The sequence below is a fragment of the Choloepus didactylus genome, chromosome 8, assembly GCF_015220235.1.
Source record: "Choloepus didactylus isolate mChoDid1 chromosome 8, mChoDid1.pri, whole genome shotgun sequence".
Taxonomy (NCBI): Eukaryota; Metazoa; Chordata; class Mammalia; order Pilosa; family Megalonychidae; genus Choloepus; species Choloepus didactylus.
Window position 1 is genome coordinate 5,879,400 of NC_051314.1, and position 18,365 is coordinate 5,897,764.

At 50.3% G+C, this 18,365-nt stretch overlaps 1 protein-coding gene and 1 long non-coding RNA gene across 2 annotated transcripts in view; both read right to left on the minus strand.

Annotated features, from left to right (window-relative positions):
- Nucleotides 1-6,176: 6,176 nt before the first annotated feature.
- Nucleotides 6,177-10,360, minus strand: LOC119542340. The gene is made up of 3 exons (XR_005218452.1): nucleotides 10,207-10,360; nucleotides 7,221-7,366; nucleotides 6,177-6,441 (listed from the first exon to the last, which is right to left on the minus strand). It is a non-coding gene; the product is annotated as an uncharacterized LOC119542340 (long non-coding RNA).
- A 2,023-nt stretch (nucleotides 10,361-12,383) lies between these two features.
- The window catches only part of FBLN1 (fibulin 1), a 77,074-nt gene continuing 71,092 nt past the window's right edge, over nucleotides 12,384-18,365 (minus strand). The window contains exon 17 of the mRNA XM_037847088.1: nucleotides 12,384-13,197. Coding sequence (XP_037703016.1) covers nucleotides 13,058-13,197 — 140 coding nt within the window. The 3' untranslated portion in view covers nucleotides 12,384-13,057. The remainder of the gene's footprint in view (nucleotides 13,198-18,365) is intronic.

Below are 18,365 nucleotides of genomic sequence, written 5' to 3' on the forward strand. Positions count from 1 at the left end.
TTGGATATCCACCTTCCTGCCGCCTCCTGAGTTCTGAGGACATACAGGGCTTTCTAGCTGCAAGCAACAAGACCTCCCAGCTGCAGCCCTGGAACCGGCTCCTCAGCAAGTGGGGTCTTGTCTTGATGCAATCATCGGGCCCTGATTGTTTTGCTGTCACCCTGCACAGGGGAGCTGGCACCCATGGCTACTCTTCCTTTTGCTATGTAAGTAAAACACTGTCTAAATCTAAAAAAGACTCATTTCTCTGCCGGCTGATTCTGCCAGGCCTTGGCCTTGCTCTGTCTTATGCATGACAATTCTTACCTATAGGAGTGTGTTGTCTATGTTCTGGAGAAAAGAAGAGGCTAAGAAAGGGAATCGGTGTATACTGCGCTCCGAGTGTGTGCTGGGCAATGTGCTAAGCATCCTACATGCAACTAAATTCACCTGGCACAGATTTGCCTTCAGTTTCTTTAGGCTATGCTCATTACCTTGGTGCATTAATTACTCTGTTGCATTATTATCTCTTCCTGTCTTGCAGGCCAGCACAGGCTAGACGGGCAGAACATCCAGGCCAAGCCCTTGGGAATTAGTCCTGATGCAGCAGGAGACCAGCCAGAGTGTTCCGAGAAGGACAGAGCAGTCGTGGTCCCTTAGAGGCTGCCCTCTCCATTGCAGAGGGATGAGCTGAGCACCCACAGGTGCATCTGGAGTCTTGTTACTGACACTGTATTTTCTACTGTCTGCTGAGGGGAAGCAGATCAGGGGAGGGAACTAAGCCTCGTGAGCACCTCCCAGAATCAGGGGCCACACTAGGAGCTTTCACAAGCTGCATCCCTGTCCCCAGACCAGCCTCAGAGAGGGCTAGCAACTTGCCCACATCACACAGCCAGACAGGAGTCACATCCAGCCGCCTGGCTCCGTGATCCAAACACTTCACCACTGCGCTTTGACTGGAAACGTACATCATTTTGCCAAGGACCCTGGGTGGCTGTCCTGCCAAAGGTCACCTCCAGTAGGCAGGGGCCAGGTGCTCCCGCTTTGCTAGCAGACCCCGCAGGACCCACCGAGTCAGGCACAAGCAGCCTCCGAGGGCATTTATGGGTCTCGGGGACACGGTCAAATAGGGTGGCCTGGCCTCTGTCCCACCTTTAGAAAAACCGCCCTGCCTGGCTCTGAGGTCCCTGGCCTGGGGAAGATGACAGCAAATACCCACCAAGTGCTGGGCAGATGAAGCCGTTCTCTCAGCCCCTTGACCGTCAGCAGCCACGGAACCAGGCTCTCGCAAGCATGGGTCCCCACTTCTCCTGCCTTCCTGATCGCCCCTCTTTCCTCAGGGCCCCTGTATTGCAGTGGTACAGCCCTCCCCCAACCTTTTGACAAGGAAAACTCGATGGTGACAGAGAATGACTGATAACAGGGGAGCCATGTGAACACTCAGAGGCCGAGAGATAAAATAAAAGGGTGATGACAGTCGCCACTTGGGATTTTCCTCTGCAAAGGAGGCCTGAGGGCTGTGGGGGCCTCCGAGTTGCTCTAGCAATAGCCTGTGCTCTGCTGTTTAACAAAGGATGATTTGCCCTGGGGTTGGGAGTCTGCTCACCTCATCAAATTATAGCAGGACCGGGTGAGGCTGCGGATAACAGAAGTCAGCATTTGCACTGCAGATGCCTCCATGGAGGTTTAGAATGCAATTAACTTTGGTAGAAGAGTAGATGAATCAAAATGTGGAAGCTACTACATTATCCCTCTCCTAAAAAAAAAAAATGCAGAAATTGACCTGGGATGTCTTTCCACAAGACACAAGTTTTACAATTTTCATTTTCAGGTGGTTTCTGTTATGATATGCTCTTCATATTTTATTAAAATTATTTAGAGTGTATGCCTCACTTTTAAAAAGGCTATGAAATGTCTTCCCTTAAAAAGCATGCTTTAGATCAGTATAAAATAGAGACAGAAAATATAGCTCAGAAAGAAGGTGAAAGGTAAAATTAAAATATAAATGTCAGATAGGGTATTATTCAATTGGGTATTGCATTTTGTTCTGAGCTTCCCAGCGGTCAAAGTAAAAAAGGATACTTTAATTTTGGGGATACTAAAAGCATATGCTTTGATAGAATGGGGAATTAATGCTTAATTGGTGCGGAATATTTGTTTGGGGTGATGGGAAAATTTTGGTGATGGAGGGTGGTGATGGTAACCCAATATTGTGAATGTGATTAACACCACTGAATTATGTATTTGAACGTGGCTAAAGGGGAAATTTAAAGTTATATATATATTTCTAGAATAAAAATGAAAAAATAAAAACCCACTATAGGAGGGGGGGTGGGGTATGCTGGAGTGCTGTATATGGGGTTTGTATTATTTTTGCAACTGTTACTGTAAGTTTGAATTTATTTCAAAATAAAAATAAAAATTAAATAAATAAATACATACATACATAAAAAGTAAATGAACAATCGGGGGTGGAGGGGAATGGGGTGTTTTGGATGTTCTTTTTTATTTAATTTTTATTTCATTTTTTGGAGTAATGAACATGTTCAAAGATTATCATGGTGATGAATGCACAACTATATGACAACACTGTGATCAACTGATTGTACACTTTGAAGGATTGTCTATTATGTGATTACATCCCATAAAATTTCATAAAAAAACAAAAACAAAACTCATGCACGAACATTCATAGCAGCATTGTTCCTAATAGCCAAAAAGTGGAAACAACCCAAATGTCCATCAACTGGTGAATGGATAAATAAAATGTCAATTCAAATACAATGGAATTTTATTCAGCCATATAGAGGAATGAAGCATTTATACATGTTACAACATGTACCTCAAAAACATTATGCTAAGTGAAAGAAGCCAGTCACAAAAGACCTCATGCTGTGATTCTATGGACATGAAATATCCAGAACAGTCAAATCCATGGAGACGGAAAGTCCATTACTGGGTTGCCAAGGCAGGGAGGGGAACGACTGCTAACAGGTATGGGGTTTCTTTGGGAAGAGTTGATAATGTTCTAAAATTAGATACTGGTGATGGCTGTACAACTCTGGGACTATTACGAAAACCACTGAATTGTACACTTTAAAAGGGTGAATTTTATAGTGGGTGAATTACATCTCAATGAAGCTGTTCTAAATCTTAAAAAAAAAAAAACCCACCATAGGACTGTACAATACAGTGAACCCTAATATAAATTATGTAAATTATTATAATTATATCTTTTTCATCAATTGTAACAAAGTTACCACTCTAATGCAAAGCGTTAATAGGGAAAATTGTATTCATGATGGGGAGCATATGGGAATTCTGTATTTTCTGCATGCTCTTTCTATAAACCTACAACTTCTCTAATAAAAAATTATTTTAATAAAAGTATATGGTGCTTTTATTAGTAAGATTATTAAGATTAAATCATGACCAACATCTTGGGATCTTTCTTCTAGAATTTATGTCTGTGATATTTGTGAAATTGAAATAAGTTTTGTCTTAAACAGCCTGGTGCATAGAAAGAAGGCTAAGAAAGTAAAAGCAATGAAAACAACTGCGCCATGGTCTTGCCCAAAGCCAGGGCTCCAGGCAGACTCGGGTACAAGATGGGGTGTGGGGTGGGGGGACGGGGGATAGAGGGAGCCCCCAGGCCCCCGCAGCTTGGGCCTCTGCACCATTCGCTGAGGCTACCCCAGGCTTAAGGCCAAATGGGCTGGAGCTGTCCATAAACAGAGACCCCACGCTTTGTCCCACAGCAGGAGAGAGAGTGAGAGGGAGGGAGAGGGAAGTCTCGGGGTTGAGGGCAGGACCTGTTATCCCACGGGCCCCCCGACAGCAAACCTGGGCCTCTTCCTGCCACTCCATCCCCCTAGCACCAACAAGGGACCCTCACAAACCTGAGCCGGACCCCTCGTCGCGCAAAGCACCAGAGGACACGGAACAGTGGCAAAGGTGGCAGGGAGGAGGGTCTTAACTTAAAGAATCAAAGTCTGGATTTTGTGCCCTTTCCCCTGCCCCCGGCACCCCAAGTGCTTTGTCCAGAGGCCACCAGGGCCTGTGCCATGCCCGCCTTGCATGACGGCTCTACAAGCAGTGTCCCAGCTCCCCGAAAGGGACCCCTACCCCCGAGTGAGCCTGCCGTGCTCCCAGCATGGGATCGGACCCCCTGAGCAAATGCTTAGCGACGTGGACTGTGGGGAGGTGGAGGAGAGAGGACGTGGACACTGGCTTTCCAGAAGGGTCTCAGGAAACCAAAAGGGGGCATGGCCAAAGCCCCAAGCGACAGTGGCAGCAGGAAAACCACTGACCCTCCAAAACCCCAGCCTGGAGGCAGGGAGAGAGTGACACTTCAACCCCCCGCAGAGCCTCGGCTCTAGGAGCGGCCTCCGACCGGACCCCACGGGGGAACAGGCAGCGAAAGGGCCATCAGCTCTGCGGCATCCAGCTGTCCCCCCATCAGATGTGTGCACAGGCGCCTCATCCACAACAGGGGTCCGGGCATCATTCCAGGGGAGTGGGAGTCGGCTCCCCGCTCCTAATAACCACCCTCCCTGGGTGAATCACCCGCACTCAATTAATTAAGCAATGATCCAGGTTGGGGGAGAAGAGAAACCATCCAACCGTCAGCACAGGTCGTGGGAGAACAGCGTCTCCACCGAGCAAGTGGAAAACATTCCTTTCTAATTCCTGAATCCCATAGGGCTGGCCGCAGTCAGAGCGACATCTAGTACTTAGGGGTTAGCCCAGCTCAGGCATGTATTTATCATTTTCAAGCCCTACACTGTACTTACAGAGGTGCCCGTCACACGAGCACTTTCCATTGTTACTGTCACTTCTCCCCCAAAGGCTGGCGGTGTGGACACAGTCCAGCAGCGTGTAACTGAGAGTGGCTTCTTCTCCAGGGACTCGGTGGTCCTTGGCTTCAGGTCTGAGGTCACGGGCAGGGACGGGGGGCAGGTGGAAGACGCTGACCCGGTTCCTGGCCTCTGCCAGCCCGTACCTGGTGGACAGGCTTAGTTTGCTTCAAAGAGGGAAGCTGGCCAGGTGCAAAAGGAGCCTGGGAAGGAGAACAGAGCTTCAAGGTTGGTTTGGGGAGGGGTTGAGGCTGAGCCTTGCCTAGTGGGTCTTCGGTTTTATCAACGGATTCTTTCCTGGGGAGGCTGAGGTTACAGCACGGAAGAGGAGGAAGGGGTGAGGAGAGTGGGCTTAGGCTAGACCTCAGAAAGAACTTCCAAGAGCCAGGGCTGTGAGACTTGAACATATCGGAATTCTTGAGAGATCGTGAAGGCTCCCTGGAAATTCTTTGTCCTGCTTTACCTCCCCCTGCCGGAGACTCCCATAGACAGCCACACTGACATCCAGGGCATCAAATGGTTTGCTAGTCCCACAATTGTCCCTGAGTTTTATGTCTGTTCCCATCTGTTTGCAGTATTTTTATATTTTCCATCCAGTAAGTGTTTTCTGAGAGCCTCTTCTGTGCCTGGCCCTGTGCTGGGGAAGCCCACGGAGGACAAAGATGAGTCCTTGTTCTCAGGGTGCACCCAGACTGGTGGAGGGACAGAACACGGGGGGACATTCATAATACAGAGTAGTGAGCAGGGGCCACGGAGTGATTACACATGGCATGACAGAGAAAGGAAAAGTGAATTATACCTGGGAAACCTGAAGGAGGTGACTTTGAGCAGGTGACATTTTATGCTGGGTTTTGAAGGATGAGTAGGAGTTTGCCAGGCAGAAAAGGGGAAAAGGTTCTTCCAGGTAGTGGTATCTATGTGTTTGAAGGCTCAGAGGAAAGCAGAGCAGCCTGTGGGTCCAGATCATGCCCAGAGTGAGAGGGGATGGCGGGAATGAGGCAGGGAGCTCATGGGGGCCCAAAGGTGAAGGGACCTTTAGCCACGCCCCAAGGTTGGTGAGGGAGCCCCAGAAGGAGCCGAGGCTGGGAGAGAATGTCCTCAGAGCCCGGTTTGGGGAAAGACCACCTGGCAGCCGTGGGCAGGATTGGACAGAGAGGGGAGGAGAGAGCCAGGTGGGAGGAGGCAGGGGGTCACTGGTCAAGGTGGAGGGGCTTCTGTGATGGCCCCAGGGCACATGGACCCCACGTGGGAGGGTGAGAACCTCTGCAAAGTTCCCAGGGCTGTCCTCCCAGGGTGGCAGGGCCCCAGGCCTGCGACGTGCGTAGAGAATTTCCTGGGAGCCTGAGGCCGGCCAGCATCCCCTCCCCGAGATCTTCCCTGGCCACAGACGGCCCCTCCTCTGCCAGAGCACTGGACAGGGGAGGCCCCGCTGAGCGTTCATCTCTCCCAGAGGACAGAAACCAGCCGGAGAGGGCATGGCACGGGCCAGCAACTTGATCAGAGTCACCTTCCCGAAAGATCGGAGGACAGGGTCTCAGAAGACGGCGCTCTCTTCAACAGGAAACGCTCGTCCTTTTCCGGCCTCAGGTTCCAGTTGAAATTCAAACTGACAGAGATAAACAGGAGATCTGCTTGTTGGAGGTGCAAAAATTCTCAGACTTCAGTTTGAATTTATTTTATGGCCCAGAAAAGATTCGATAATTCACTAAAATGTTTTTCCCAACACATCAACGTAAGTGATTTGGGCCCTTTTTTGTCATTAGGATCAGACCTACAGTGAACGGTTGGTTCACAGAAGTTTTTAAATGGAGTTAAAAGAAATGGATCTACATCTTTTGAGTGTTAGGGTCAGGGAGATGAATCTAAAATAAACTCCTAGTGATATTTTATAATAAATACTGTAAAAATCTTTACAAATGAAAATCATGACATTACCTTTCTTAGTTCTTCGGGTATAAAAACAATCACTTGGTTATACAGTAACTGTTGTGCACTTAAACAGCAAAATTTCTTCAGTTAGCCTCCTAGACATTTTATAAACTGAGGCCCTTGGACCAACTGGTAAAATTTCTGACTATTTAACGCTTTCATGCTCTAAAATACCACATCATTCTGCCATTCTGCAGTCTGTATTAGACATTCTGGTTTTATAATGTTTTATTCTGCCTTCAATCTAGGCTCTTTAATGTATTTTGTGCCCCGAATTAAGTGTTAGTTGATGGAAACTCTGCTTTTAAAATCATCACTTACAGAGATCTAATAGAGTAAAAATTAAACTTGAAAAAATAAAAGCTGTCACCTGGGTTCATGCCTCTCTCACTTCCCCTGGACGTTATGCCAGCGTCAGTGCCACAAAGCAGCACCAAGGGACAGGTGGCCTTTTACCTGGCAGGTGTGTGCTGGGGAGACCGCGGTGCACGTGAATGAGGAAGACGCCTTCCACAGCATCCCAAAGGCAGACCATGGGCACGTCCACATCCTCATCCCGAGGTGTCCAGCGCAGGGCCGGCCACACCACGGGCATTCAGGAACTGAATGATAGAATGAATCAGCGAGTGAACAAGAAGAGATGGAAAGAATGGGACCAGATTATGCAGGATCTTACAAATGAGGCCAAGGAGGTGGAATCAAAGGTGATTCCCTCTAAAGGAGCAAATCACCTGGAAGAAGCAGAACCTAGAGGCCAGGGAAGTCCAAGTGAGAAGGACTGAACACAACCCATCAACTAGTTCCAAGTGTAAAAGACGTGTTTATTTTGTGTGATGCCTCACATACCATGCAGAACACAATTCATCGAATCCTAACAATGAATTCTAAAGGCCTGCTGGAAAATCAGCTGGGTATAAGCCAGAGGTACATTTATCTGCAGAGACTAACTCAGGAGGTTTGAGTGATTCAAACTAATCACTGAGTCTGATTTCTACAGTTAACCCCCTTCCCATACATAATTTAATATGTAATTACAGCACCAGTGCTTAGTTAAATGACACTAATTTGTGCCAGAGCTGCCACAGACAGTAATAAACCAGCTGTGTTCAAAATGGATCACTTCTCGGCACATGCCATGCAAAAGCCTTCTAAGGTCCCGCTAATGTTTAATAATTAAATTGTGACACCTCAATCTTGCAGAGGACACCATGAATCACAGTGAGTTGAATTCTCCAAATGGAAGGTGGCTGCACTTTATCGTCTGTGCTATTTGCTGTCACTGAAGATGCTTGGCTTCATCGAACCTGTCATCTTGCCATGGATTGTTCTCGTGTGCCCTTCACCTGCCTTCTGGCAGCTACTCCTGGGGAAACACATACCCCAGATGGGGCTGTTCTCTCAAAGACGAAGACTAGAGGGACATATAATCCTCATGTGTCCACACTCAAGCACGTCTTGTTTTTGAAAAATATGACAAATGAGCAGTACTAATTAGCTATCTATACCTTCTAAGAAATAGATAAGTGTATAAGCCAAGAGAGACATTATTGAACAAAAATTACACACACACAAACACAATCCTCATTACTTACGGATTCTGTAATTGTGAATTCACCTACTTGCTAACATTTAATTGTAACCCCTGAATCAATACTCGTAGTGCTTTCGTGGTCATTTGCAAACCCATGCGGAGCAGTGGAAAATGTGTCACCTGACACACACATCCCCAGCTGAGAACGAACAAGGCAATGCTCTGCTTCTTACTTCAGCAATCAGACTGGACATGAGCATCCTTTCAGCGGTATGCTTGGTGCCATGTTTTCTGCACTTTTATTAGGGATTTTGCTGTTGAAAACGGCCCCTAAGCGTCGAGCTGAAGTACTGTCTAGTATTTTTTTTTATATTCATTTTATTGAGATATATTCACATACCACGCAGTCATACAAAACAAATCGTACATTTGATTGTTCACAGTACCATTACATAGTTGTACATTCATCACTAAAATCAATCCCTGACACCCTCATTACCACACACACAAAAATAACCAGAATAATAATTAAAGTGAAAAAGAGCAACTAAAGTAAAAAAGAACACTGGGCTCCCTTTTCTGTTTGTTTGTTTGTTTGTTTCCTTCCCCCACCTTTCCACTCATCCATCCACAAACTTGTCTAGTGTTCTTAAGCACAAGAAGTCAGTGTGTAAATACACATGCACGCACACACACGCACAGGGACTTGAAATTGATTTTGCCCATCAAACAGAAGCAGAGGCTTGTGATGCATGGAAAGGACACAGTGTGGCACAGTCATCCTCTCAGGCCAGGAGCAGGGACCTGACCCTTCTCCTCTCTTGTCTCCCTGCTCCTGGGTTTCAACCAGGGGGGTCCTGACTCGGCCCCTTCCCCACCCCACCCGGCCCAGCCCCTGCTCCCTGGTTCTGACCACCTGGTCCCAGAGCCAAGGGACCATGTCAGTAACCAGAGTAAGTGGCTGGATCTGAACTTGAGTCCGAAAAGTCCATGTAGTTATATATCTTATACTTAAAATTTCATTGTGTTATCATTTCTTCAAAATGCAATCTGAGCTTGCAAATTCTTTCAACTTTACCACATGTTGGGAAATTTTCATAATAAAATGTTAGGAAAGGAAGAAAAAAATGCAACTTGATTTCCAGATTCTTCTTGACCTGAACTTGAGAACCCTGGTGGGACACACAGGCTGGTTTGCCTCCTCGGGTTCTTGTTGGCAGGTGGGCCCTGGGCCAGGCAGCTCCCGCACATACAGCCAGTCTCCCAAGGCAGTGTGTTATGGGGTCCCACCAGGACGCGAGGTGGCCTGGAAGCCCCTGCTGCCCTCAGCCGGCTCCTCTGGGCAGCAGGGCAGGCTCACATCATTCAAAACAGACACAGCTTCCTCACTGAATGTTCTTAGCATGAGACCCACCATTCTGGAACCTTCCCTCCAAGTTCCTTCTAAGACCAAATCAGCAAAATGATCCCACCTGGTGTATGTGCATGTTCACCTCATCATGCTGCTTGTCAACTGCCTTCCCATTAGCGATTCGCCCCAGTTATTTTTTTCTAAGACCACAATTAAGAAGTCCCACTCCAGGTGTTGATGGTGTGTCCTGACAATAATTGCTTTGCAATAATAATGGGATACTTACCAGTTCCTCAGGTGCCTGACCCAGGACACGATATGCAATATAAAAAGTTAGGCTCCTGTATAATTTGCACAACTGTCTACCGAGTCTCTCATGGACGATTAAGGAAAGGAAATTGCAGGAGGGAAACAACATCAGGCTTCCCGAGTGCACTCAGGTGGCTTGGTGGACAGTGGCGACGATTATCGTCCTCATCACTGCTTTAAACAATTTATAATGATAAGCTCCCACATGCATATTCTGCACTTCACAGTCTGCAAATCCCTTTCATGCTCACCTCCAGTGTTCCTGGCTTCCAGTTAGGGGCAGGGCAGCCAGGCGGGGATTACTGCTAACATTTTGCAGATGCAGAAACGGCAGAAACTGAGCTCAGAAGACGTCAATGACTGTCGCTGCTGGCACCTGCCAAGGTGAGGCTGGAACCAGCCTCCGACCCTCTGAAGTAGGGCCGCCAGGACCCAGCTCCTCTCCAACCCTCTGCTCTCCCCTGGGTCACTCCCGGCCCCTTCCGCCCTGTGCCAGCACCCTCCCTCAGGAGGGGCTCTCATTGGCCAGTTTGAGTCACGTGCTCGCTCGCAGACCAATCAGTAGCAGGGAGCTTGGTCCTGCCGACCAATGGCAGCTCCCGCTCTAGTCCATAGTGAGTAGTGTGAGGGACTTTCCCAGCAGAAGCCGAGCCTCTGTCTCCCGGTCCCCTCCCTCCCTGCCCAGGCCTCAGAGTTTCGCGGAAACCTCCCTCCCGTCCCTCTGCCAAGGGCCCAGAACTGTCTGGATTCTGCAGATTTGCCCCGTGGACTTCGGTGGGCAGCCAGGAGGTTCCCTGCCCCTCACCCCGAGGCGGCCATTCCTGGGACCAGGCTCCAGCCTGCGCTTCCCGTGAAGACCCCAAATCCCTGTCGCCCAGGGCTGCTCAGACCTCCCCCGCGCTCTCCGCATTCTCGGACGTCCAAACTGGACTCTCCAGCCCCGCACCAGACTCTCCTCATCCTTCCAGTTCAAGCTGCGGGGTCCCCAGCTGAACTTGTGCCTGAGCTGGCCCAGGCCTGGCTTGGACCGGCCAGAGCCCCAAGGAGGTGACTGCGGAAATGCTGAGGTTCCCAGGGGTGGCCCGAGACCACAGTCCGCAGAGCTCGGGCAACGCTGGCTTGAGTGACCACACACCAGCCACACGGAATCCCATCGAGGGTGGAGCCAGTCCCGTGGGGGCCGTGAGGTCGCGGCCAATGCCAGGGTCCAGGCCACTGTGGGGCGGGAGGGAGAGGCTCAGAGGTACAATTGGGGTCAGCGCCTGAGGAAAGGGCACCAGTGCAGGGTCAGGGTGGGGGTGGGGGTTTGGAGGACAGGCGTGTGCAGAAATGAGGGGGCCTGGGTGCTATTCTTTGCGGATCCAAGAGGGCCCTGGGCTGCTGGGTGCACCTGGACCCAGCACAGATGCCCAAGAGTGGTGTCCAAACACCCCATAAATTCCAGCCGCTGTGTCTGCTCTAGGACAGGGTTTTAGAGAGGAAGGTTTGTAGTCAGAGAAACTGAACTTCTTTGTCTCTAGAGTCACATGCTTTTTGGCAGTTGAGTTCCTCTCTTTGGACCCAGTTGGCTCCTCTAGATGGGGAATGGTCATGCCCACCTCACTGGCTTGCAGCAAGGAATAAATGACATAGCACATGCCAGTTTCTCAGAATAGACGCTGCCACGTCTGTTGGGGGCTCAGGGTCGTATTTCTCCCCCATCATGCCTAAGTGTGTCGTCATTTCCCACCAGTGACTTCTGGGAGTGGTCAGCCCCTGAGAGACACTGTCACGCAGGCAGACGCAGGCACCTCTTGCCTTGCCTTGTGGGGCCTGAGCCCCACTTCTCAGAGGGTGTTATGGGGTGAGCTTCTAACCCCTAGGACCTCAGAATGTCAACTTATTTGGAAACAGGACTTTGAAGATGGAATTAGTTAAGATGAGGTCACCCTGGGGGCGGGCTGGCCCCTAACCCAGTAAGACTGGGGTCCTTATGAGATGAGAAGGAACAGACAAGATGGAGAAGACGGCAATGTGACGACAGAGGCGGAAATGGTTGTGTGGCTGCCGTGAGCCAAGGAGCACCGAGTGCTGCCAACCACCGCCAGAAGCCAGATCCCCCCTCGAGCCTTCAGAGGGAGCCCGGCTCTTCACCTTGGAACTCTGGCCTCCAGATCTGGAAGACAATAAACTTCTCCTGTTTCAAGCCCCCCACTTTGTGGCGCTTTGTGACAGCTGCCCCAGAAAACCAATATAGTGTGTATCAGAAATGACAAGGAAACCTTTTCCAATACCCAATCCTGGGCCCCATCCCAGAACCTCGGGGGCAGGGGGCTGAGGTAGGGACTTTGAGAAGGCTTGGGGACAGATTCCCAGACTCTTTGCTGGTGGAGGACTCCCGAGCTGGAGGGGAGCCCCCTTCTAGAAAGACTCCCCAACACAGGCCATAGAAGGATCACAAAACTGTTTATTTTCCAACCTAGAATAAGAGAAGGGAATGGCAGGGGCGGGGAAAACCTGGCCGTTCCAGTAGTGAACACCCGCAGGCCACACCCAAACCCATCAGGACTTGTCCTTACCAAGGATTTTTTTTTTCTTTCTTAAACTAAGAACCCCAATTTATTTCTAAGTGTTCCCCAAGGTATTTTGCCATGTGGCCTCTGGGGGAAGCTTATCGTACCTGCTATTCTACAGCAATTGTGTCTTTAGAATGGGGCATCCAAAAAGTACCAAAATGTCTAATTTCATTCAATCAGGGCAAGAACTGACCTTCTTTCTGCTCTTGGCATTTGGATTTGCTGCTGCCTGACAAATGGCTTTCTTTCCTTGGTCCTTAGCCTTGCCCAACCCTCAAGCAGAGGGAGGGAGCATTATTTAAGCTTTGCATTCCAAACTAAGCCAGGTTTTTTATCAAATAGTTGAGTCATTGGACTCATTATTTGAACACCAAAATGCATCAGACAGACTTACTCATCTGGCCCCATTTACTACATGCCAGCCTAATACTACAGACAAAGACATAAAATTGAGGAATGTCTAGATGGTACGGACAGGTCCGGAACACAGTCTTTTGTGGCAATGACTTGGCCTGGAAGTGCCAACTTGGCTGCCAGGTGGCCCAGCTCAGAACCAGTACTCAGAGACGAAGATGTGCACGTTGACCACGTTTCGGTGGGAGACCACACCCCCGACCACGAAGTTCATCTCCAGCTTCAGGACGGCATGAAAGGGGCCCACAATGGGCCGCACCTGGCGCACCACACCTGGGGAGAGAACAGAAGGGGCCACAGAATTAGTGGGGATCAGGGCAATGTTGAGATCTGGGCAGTGGTTTCCCTCGAGGGATTTCAGGGCTGGAAGGGGCCTTGGACCCCAAGCCTGATGCTTCAGTGCCCTGCATAACAGCCCCTTCCAGCGGTCACCCCAGGTTCTACTTCTACCCTCCGGTGACCGGTGACAGTGAGCTTGCCCCCTCCCAAATGGCCCTTTCCATCATGACAGCTCCGAGTAGGAGGGGACCTGGAGTGGAGGCACTGGGGCAGACGCGCCGGCTCCTGCCCTCTCAGAGCGGGGTCTCCTTTGCTCCCATCATCTACCCGGCAGCCTTGTGCTGGCTTGGATCTATTATGTCCTCCAGATAAGCCACGTTCTTTTAATCCGCTCTTGTGGAGGCAGACTTATTGTTGGTGGGACCTTTTGATTAGGTTGTTTCCATGGAGATGTGACCCACCCAATTGTGCGTGGGACCTTTTGATTAGATTATTTCCATGGAGATGTGACCCTGCCCATTCATGGTGGGTCTTAATTAGCTTACTGGAGTCCTTAACAGAGCCAGCACACACCCAGACACTTGGAGTTGCAGACAGAAGGATGTTTGGAGATGCTAAGCTAAGAGATGAAGCCCCAGCGTTTGCCCTGGAGAAGCTAAGTGAAAACCCACAGATGCTTAAGAAGAAAGCCAGTGGAATCAGAAGCTGAAAGCAATACAACCAGGGAGCAAAGGACCAGCAGACACCAGCCACGTGCCTTCCCAGCTGACAGAGGTGTGCCGGACACCACTGGCCTTTTCAGTGAAGGTATCCTCTTATTGATGTCTTAGTTTGGACACTTTTATGACCTATGACTGTAAATTTGTAACCTCATAAATCCCCTTAATAAAAGCCAATCCATTTCTGGTATTTTGCATTTCAGCAGCTTTAGCAAACCAGAACAGAAGCTAAGAAAGAAAACGCCCCGGGAGAAGCAAGAAGGACCTATGGAAACTGAGAGAGCCGTTTTGAGACCAGAACCCAGGAGAAGGACCTGCAGACGTCGCCATGTGCCTTCCCATGTGACAGATGAACCCTGTATGCCATCGGCCTTTCCCCAGAGAAGGTATCTACCTCTTGATGCCTTAATTTGGACATTTTCATGGCCTTGGAATTGTAAATTTGCAACCTAATAAATCCCCATTGAAAAAGTCAACCCATTTCTGGTATATGCATTCTGGAAACTTTAGGAAATCGAAACACCCAGCTTCTTCTCCATCACTGATTCTAGACCACCAAGGTTCTTTTGGAACCAGTGACAACCTCCCAACTGCAGGAAGCAAGGGAGGGAGGGAGGAGGGGAGCAACACTCGGCCCCATATGCAGCCTCCACCAGGGGCCCAGTTGCATTCACTGGACACTCCAGACCTTTACTTGGCATCTGTCCTGTTCTAGACACTGGGGAGCTTACTCCTCTTTTGTGAAATCTTCTCTGGCCCTCCTTTGTGTCTGTTTCCACTGGATCACCGCATCTGCCCACCACAGGGACGTTCCAAGTTAGCCTTTCTGCTCAGGGACAGGGTCTGCTTCATGTCTTCATCAGGGTCGTTCATCCTGGCCCCACCTGCTCCTGATCCCGGGCCTCGGGCAGGCACACAGGAGGAGCTCCACAATGTTTATTGAGTGGGATGAAGACAGGGGAGAAAGAAGAGGGAGAGAAAAGGAGGGAGAGAGGGAAGAAGACAGGAAAGAGAGGAGAGAGAGAGGAGAGAAGGGAAAACGGTCCTCAAGGCTCCCATAGCCTAGGAAGGAAAATAAAACTTTGCCCTGAAGCAAAGGGGGGCCCAAGGCCCTGAGCAAGAGGGCCAAATGTGGGGCCAAGGGGAGGGGTTTGCCTCCCCACTTTCCAGAAGCCCCAGGTGAAAACGGCCACGGTGCTGGTCCAGCGGCGTCAACCTTCCAAATCCTCACCCTTGGCGTCCCTGCTGCAGGTCTCAGACACCACTGGTCCTTGGCGTGTCTGCGCCTCTTGAAGATATAATTTTTTTTTTCCTTTGAAAAATGTAGGCCCCTTGGGCACTTCACCTTCGCGTCTCTTCTCTGCGTTGTGAACTGCAGCCGATGTGCCCAGGGTCCCTCGAGCCCGAGCACGCAGCACACGGGTCCGCCGGGGACACCCGTCCTGGGGTCTGGATCAACATTCCTGGCCCCTGAAGCCACTGCCCGGCCTCTGCTGCTCGAGGGTGCGCGTGACGGTCCAGCGATCGTTTCAAATGAGGAAAACCAGCCAAGGGGCCACCCGCTTGAGTGTGACGTCTCAGGCCTGAGACGTGGTTCCTACGGTGACATGGGGTCAGTCGCGGCTTCCTCTTCTCGTCCTGCCACTGGCCGGCTGAGCCACGCTGGGCAAGCCACCACCACCCAAAGTCCTGAATTCCAACTGACCGCAGGGCAGGGGGCAGGAGTGTCAAAGAGTGTTTTAACCAACACAGTGATGGACCAAGGACTACGGAGTATCTCAAGCCAACGGAAAGTAACTGTGTTTCTTAAAAGACAGCGATTTGCATTAGAAAAGGCAGAGGTAAGAGTTTTTCAGTGAAAGCGACATGTCAACATCATAAGAAGAATAAGAAGCTATTGGTCCCTGAAATGGCGTTAGAGAGCTTTGTTTTCTGGGCCACTGTGTGTCTCCCCGCTGAGGGGAGGGCCCGGGGCTGAGGCGCGTGTCTTTCCTGAGCACTTGCGACGTAGCAGGTCCTGGGTCCTACTCTGAGCTTGACACTTAGGAGACAGTCAACAAGCAGTTGTTGAATGGATGAATGGACTAAAGATGATTGCATTAAGCACAGTTTATGAAGATTGGAAATTATGACTCCAAAGTAAAAGCACTGGGAGAGGATGGATGATAGGCAGAGCTTATCGAGTTCTCAGGTGCTGACCAACTGGAGGGAGAAAATGGGAGCTGGGCCTCACACCTGGCCTTGGCATCTACATGTAGAGCCATGAGCAGGGAGGGAGGGGAGCAGGGGGGAAGAAGGGGAGCAGGGAGGGAGGGGAGCCAGGAGGAAGGGGAGCCAAGAAGGGAGGGGAGCAGGGAGGGAGAGGAGCGGGGGGAGACTGGGAGGGAGGGGAGCAGGGAGGGAGGGAAGAACTAGGAGGGAGGGGAGCAGGGAGGGAGCTGACCCAAGAGGGAGGTTGTGAGAATGAGGTTAAGTTTAGCTTTCACACAGGACAGGTGTGCCTAGCAGGGTGGGGCAGTTAAGGAATTGGTAGATGGTTAAAAAAACAAACTGTAATCCACAGTCAGTCCCCCTGCTTATCCGCCCACTATCCACAGTCAGTCCCCCTGCTTATCCGCCCATTATCTACTATCCTTGCAGGGTGGAGCCTCGGAATAGAGGTTCTCAGAATAGCCTCATAACTTGTTACCAAACTAGCCCAGACTGGCTCTAAAGAGGCCTGAGCATAACCATTATAGTCAGGGGTGGGGATTTGTTCCAAAGGTTCCTAATGTTGCAAATTTGTGCCAGAAAGGTATTTCAAATGTCTCTAATTTGGGCAGGCTGCATGTTTCAAATTTGCCAGGGCTAGTTAGGCTTGTCGAATAGAATGTAACCTCTGGAGTATCCAGCCAATGGAGAAACAGGGGAGGGACTTGTGGTTAGGTTTAGGGAATAAATACTGCTGAATCTATTGTTCTGGGCGCCAACCCCCACATTTTGGTTGGGCGCCCATTCTCGCAACATCGTGAATAAATTATTTTCTTCTCCACAATCGGGTGAGCATTTATTCCTTTTCGGAATAGTGCTTGTTTCTCACAGAGGTGAAGCAAGACCCAGTGTGGACAAGGTCCTGGAACAGAGAACCCAGCAGCTCAGAGGAGACCAATGTGGTCTTGCCACTCAGAAACATGACAAGCAAGTGGAAAGTAGTAAACAGCCACCCGGATCTCGGTAAATTTACCTTTATACAAATAATGGCTCCCTGCAGGAGCCCCCCAAAGGCATGGAGGAAAAACCAACAACACTAAGACATGCCGTCAGGACTTACAAAGCAGAAAACTCGAGTGTGGCTAGGTTGGGAAAGAAGCTCCATAGCAAGGTAGGGGGTGGAAATGGATGGGTCCCATGTGCCCAGGGCTCCCCTTGATCCCGGCAGGGACCTAGGAGGAGGGACGGTACCTGTGTTCTCCTAGGGAGTCACATGAGGCTCTGAGAGCAGCACGTCCCAGATCACACAAGTAACATGGGGGGTGGATCCAGTCCGGGAGGACCAACCCCAGCGCCCAGGTCTTCCCACTACGCTACATCTGCTCCCCTCCAAAAAGAGAACACATTCACAGTGTGAAGTAGTGTGGAGGAAGCTTCCAGAACTTACTGCCCTTAGCTGAGTCATAAAACAGGGAAAAAATGGCAGAAAGGAATTAGGAATTACAGAGTAATCATGTCAGTAATTGGCACTGCAGTGGAAGGGGTTGAGTTCCTGAAACCCTGTTTTCTCAGCTTGCCGTGAGAAATACCCAGGTAAAGGCCTGTAAGGAAGGAGGGACAGGAGTCTGGGCTGCATATTCAAAATACCAAATGTCACTCAACATGTCTCAGCAACACTCGTCATCCACACATCTTAACGATTATTGATGTGCTCACTCCACAGAGCTCCCGCGAGCCAAACTGGAGCGTTCAGATGGGGCAGCTGCCAGCAGCTGAATGAAAGAGAAGATCCTGGAGCCCACCTCGCCCTTGGGGAGGAAATGAACAGAAATGGCGGCGCTAGATTCCGTCTCTTCAGCCTTCCTCCAGGACGTGGTGACTAGTGTTTGCACAGCGGGTGACCGTCCTGAAGCTCGCTCTCCCCTCTCTCTCCCTCCCTCACCGCCACTGCAGGCGGCTGTGCACGGTTGACTTGTCGGTCATGGAGGAAACGAGGTTCAGTGCAGTTAAGGGAGCCGCTGAAGCCAATGAACAGCAAACCTGGGGCTCGGACCCAATCCAGGGCCTCTGCCCTTTCCATCAAGCCGTGCACCTTGCCAAGGAAGGGGGGCCTGGGCAGTGTTCCGGAAGCACTCTGCCATCGGATGTACCCACTTCCACCACGTGGGCCAAAGTGTGACCCCTCCTCCTGCCCCCCTGCCTGGACCTCAGCCCCACCCCCTCCTGGGTGTCCTTGGGCCTGGACCCCCATGC